General features: G+C 38.3%; 1 protein-coding gene across 1 annotated transcript; it reads right to left on the bottom strand.

Annotated features, from left to right (window-relative positions):
• Positions 1,008-4,436, bottom strand: LOC107629053. Its single transcript, XM_016331736.2, has 2 exons — positions 4,257-4,436; positions 1,008-3,090 (listed from the first exon to the last, which is right to left on the bottom strand). The coding sequence occupies exon 2, from the start codon at positions 3,067-3,069 to the stop codon at positions 1,120-1,122; it is 1,950 nt and encodes a 649-aa protein (XP_016187222.1). The 5' UTR covers positions 3,070-3,090; positions 4,257-4,436; the 3' UTR covers positions 1,008-1,119.

Raw genomic sequence — 4,472 nt, 5'->3', positions numbered from 1 at the left:
TAGATAAATTTTTTTTAAAAAATAAAAATAATACGAATTTTAAGAAGCGTATCTCCAATGTAGTACATAGAGTGCTGGTATAGAGTCTCCTCGTACTCAATTAAGAGGCTGTAGGTTCAAATCTCCTATCTTTAGTAAAAAAAAATGTAGTACATAGAGTCAGAGGCCAAAATTAGCTGGTTGATTTTACAGAACCCTCCAAGAAAAGATTGTACAGTGCACATTGCTAACCATTCTTATTTGCATTGAAGTTTATGACCTTTATGTACCAAAATCTGTTGTATAGGCCACCAGATAGGCATTTAATACAAGGCATCAAATTCAATCAGGGTTTATTTTATTTATTATTAACCCATCTAAATCCCAATGAAACCACTTGAGCAGTTGAACCCTTTTTTTCTTATGGTTAATATATTTAATTTTTCTTTGATTTAAATTGGTCTAATAATTAACTCCCTAGTTCAGTTAAACCCTTGATAAAATTTCGATCCAAAATAGATTAATCTTTGTCATGTTGGACCAAGAGATACCACAAGAAACCAATAGTTGAATACTTATTTTAAATGCAACCACCAATAAAGTGACTGTGGATTTTTATTGGTTAGCCTAAAAATGCATGCAGTTGGACATTCATTCCTTACTCAGTTCTTTACAATTTTTTAACAGCACATTGTTGACCAACTTTGAAGTTCTCAATATCCTCCTTTATTATATTATATTAGGTTAATCCAAGAGTGGTTCAATAATGCTATTAGACATATATTCTAAAATTAATGAAAAAACTGGAATACTGCTGGAACCACAAAACTAGGCACAAAAAATACCATATAAACAGTTCAGAGCCAACAGATTTTGCAACATATCAGTTATCCATTTTTCCCTGCACAGTTTAATTTGTCTCATTAGTTTTGTGGCTGCAACAGTAGACAGCAATATTAAAATGAGTGAGAAGTGTGAACGCAATGAAAGTGCATGTGTGTGCTAAAGTAAGTACTCTGCAACAGAAAGTTTACCACCAACAATCATCAACTGTATGATCATTAAGAACCAACATCAAATCCATGCACATTTTCAGTCTTTCTTTCATTATTATTCTCATTTGATTTTTCTCTCCTAACACTACAGAGAAGGGGAAGAAACAAACTGTCTGGGTAAACTAAAAAGATCTTTCCCTTCAAAAGGAGAACTCCATTCTCGGCCAGCAGACGATGATTCACCAGAAGCTACTCCGCCTTCATGAAAACCCGGCATAGGAACAATGCTTCCTTTTGATTGTACCGATCTCATTGCCTGTTGAGCAACCACTCCAGAAGCATTAGAGTCGTACCTATGACTAGCACTACTCTTTGAAAAAGGTGAGAGCCCTAGCCACAAAGAATGCGACCTTGGTGAAGTCAAATTTCTATCCAACGACCAGTCTATGCACGTATAATCAAACTGCATTGACCCGCCAGTGCTCCAGTCTACCGGTGAAGACGCCCCTGATGTGGCTGCTGATCCTAGTCCGGAAAAGAGGCCTAGCGAAGAAGCAACAGCTAGCGATGATGATGGACCTCCTCTATTCCACATGTTATTCCCTCGATTGGTTGCCTGGGGATCTACTGAATTACTGCTGGCTGCAACAAACTGTTGTGGAGGATGATACTGAAGTTGGTGATACATTTGATTAGAATTGAGGAAGTTTGGACTAAGGCTTCTACTGGTTGGAGGGTGAGATATAAAGCCATTAGACCTCATAGCTTCTACACCATTGCTTGGATACCAACTAGCAGACACAGGGGGAGAGGAACTCATGCTTGTGGCTGGAACCTGCTTTCCATTTACAGTTTGGGACCGCTGCATCACAATTACTGGTTCCCTAGCTGCACTGGACTGAAGGTTCTTAAAATCACCTCCAACAGCCATATAACGAGCTTCAGTCTTGGAAAGTGGGGGAGAAGTTTGCAAAGGCGGTTCCGATGAATAAGAAACAGATGGATTAGATCCTGCACCTGGCCACCTTTTATCAGCAGCTGGTGTGGTAGCTTGTTGGGGCTTTGCCCATTCAGACTTGGGTTGTATTCTCTTAAGAGGCTGTATATTTCTGTTATTGGATTCTGACGGTACTCCTAATGTAGCTGCTCCCTTTGTATAGTTAAAATCCTTTTCATCTTTTTTAGGTTGATTCAGCGGGGGAACAGGTTTCGTTTGTAGCCTTGGACTCACAACTCCTGACTGCTTACCATTGCTAGTAATAAGGGGATCACCAGGTTCTTCTAACTTTGGTGGAGCAGATGGATGATTTTGCTTCATCTCTCTTAAGGACTCTGCAGCCTTATCAAGATCACCCTCACAGTTAACAACCACTCTTTCAACCTCCTGTTTTGAACAATCATATCTTGTTTCCAGGTCTGCAAGCCGGGCAAGCTCTTCTGAGATGTCAATTTTCAAATTGCCCGTACCTACATTTTTATCCTTCTGACTTTCTGTTTCTTCACCACCTTCAAACAGCCATGCTACTGATTCCTCCACCCTTCCCTCATTCAGTATCAATGCCATTGTTGCCCGTTCATGAGAAAATCCCATTGCCACAAGCTGTTGAGCAAGAGACTCTAGCTTCCTGGACATAAGATAACCACTACATCGCTCGTGCAACTCTTGCGCTCGCCTTTCCTTCTGGCGCTGATGTTTCCTCTCATTCTTCTGGCGGATTTTCTCTCGCTTATCATTATCAGCTCCCGGTACCGTTTCTGGTCTAACAGGGGGATTAGAACCTTTTTCTTTATGGTCTTCAGACTCACCGGACCAACTACCATTGTTGGAAACAGAATCATACTCAACACCCGAAACAACAGACCCAATGGGATGTCCCTCTGTCTCATCTATGTTCCGGAATCGACCATTTGAATGTATTGGGGAGGTAGATGCTGCTGAGGTTTCAAGAGTATGAAACGTTCCTAGTAATGGGTTGTATGCACTTGCTGGAATGCCAGCTACTCCATTACCAGACCCTGATGGCTTTGCAGAAGCCTTCTGAGCTTCCTTGGTTGGCTTTTTGTCTTTAGACTTGGATCGGGATGAAGGAGACATTTCCTTAGAAAAGCAACTGGCCTACAATATTTAATGAAACCACATTGTTCTTTTTAATCGGATGCTAAATGGGTAGAGTACTATATATTTACCAAATAATATTCTATTCACAAAGGAGAGAAAAAGAAAGCAACAATTACATCAACACCACACCTGTTGGCAAATGACTAAGCACTAGTAAAATGAAATCAACAGATTATTGATAAAACTAATGAGAATGAAAAACTTGTTTTAAAACTTCAATTTAGTATATCAAATTATGGGGGAGAAAAAAATATCAGGGGAAAAAAAAAGAGCAACTGAAATTCAGAAGGATGGACTTAATTATAATTCTTTATTTACAACACAGGCCAATAACTTTTCACAAGTATTAAGCTTTACTAAAGCATACATCACTTTACGGATCAAAAGAATATGACATAAGACAATAGAAATGAGGGAGAAAACCAGTTTTTTTTTTCTTATTCAGTGTTTATTCTTCCTGTATCCTAAAAAAAAAACATATTACATCCTCTTCATTCGAGTCATATTGACTGATAAATCTAATGCAAGTAAGAGATTAGACTAATTACAATCATTTTCAGATCCAAAACATAGCAAACAACAAAAAAGATGATGATGATCTTCTGCTAACGGCTCCAATGAACCTTGTCCCTAAAATTCTCTGACGTATCAATCCTCCCTAATCAAAATTCAAAATTTGCTAAGCTACATCGTATAATACCGAGATTCTCCAAAACTTTCGATATGTAAATACGAAAACTACGAAAAGATTCACACTTTCTGGCAGAATCAAACATATTGCCAATGAGGAACCCAATACATACATGCATACATCAAATTCAGTATTCAAAAGCATTGATATTGAACAACAATAACCAACGAGTCATGACCAAAAAAAAAACAACGAGCCTCACACAATTCACGCAATCAAGGATCGAAACGGAGACCCGATATTGAACCAATTCAATCCAAACCAAAATTCAAAAAAGGCAAATGCGGAATTCTAATAACATAATTCAATTATTCCACGAAACCCTAAATCTAAAACACGAGATTCCTAATCCTCACTCTCCAATCCAATCAACGTGGCAAAGTAAGATCATAGAAAATTAAAAGAGGGGAAATGAAAACATGAGAGAGATAGAGAGAGGGAGGTGGATGAAGAAGAAGGATTAGGTAGGCACCTGGGTGTTTCAGAGAAGGAAACGTTAAAGAAGAAGAAGAAGATGAAGATGATGATGATGACGACGATGACGATGGAGAGATTGCTATTGAATTGCAAAATCGTTTAGAGAGAGAAATGGAAGAGAGAGAAAGATAGGTTTTTCGAGGCTGAAACTCAATTTGGCAGAATTAGGGTTTTGAAGAAAAAATCAGATCTGAAAAAAAAAAAAAATACC

Source organism: Arachis ipaensis, chromosome B03 (genome assembly GCF_000816755.2).
Source record: "Arachis ipaensis cultivar K30076 chromosome B03, Araip1.1, whole genome shotgun sequence".
In the NCBI taxonomy this organism is placed as follows: Eukaryota; Viridiplantae; Streptophyta; class Magnoliopsida; order Fabales; family Fabaceae; genus Arachis; species Arachis ipaensis.
The sequence above is the reverse complement of the archived record's forward strand: the minus strand, read 5'-3'. Positions and strand labels throughout refer to the sequence as shown.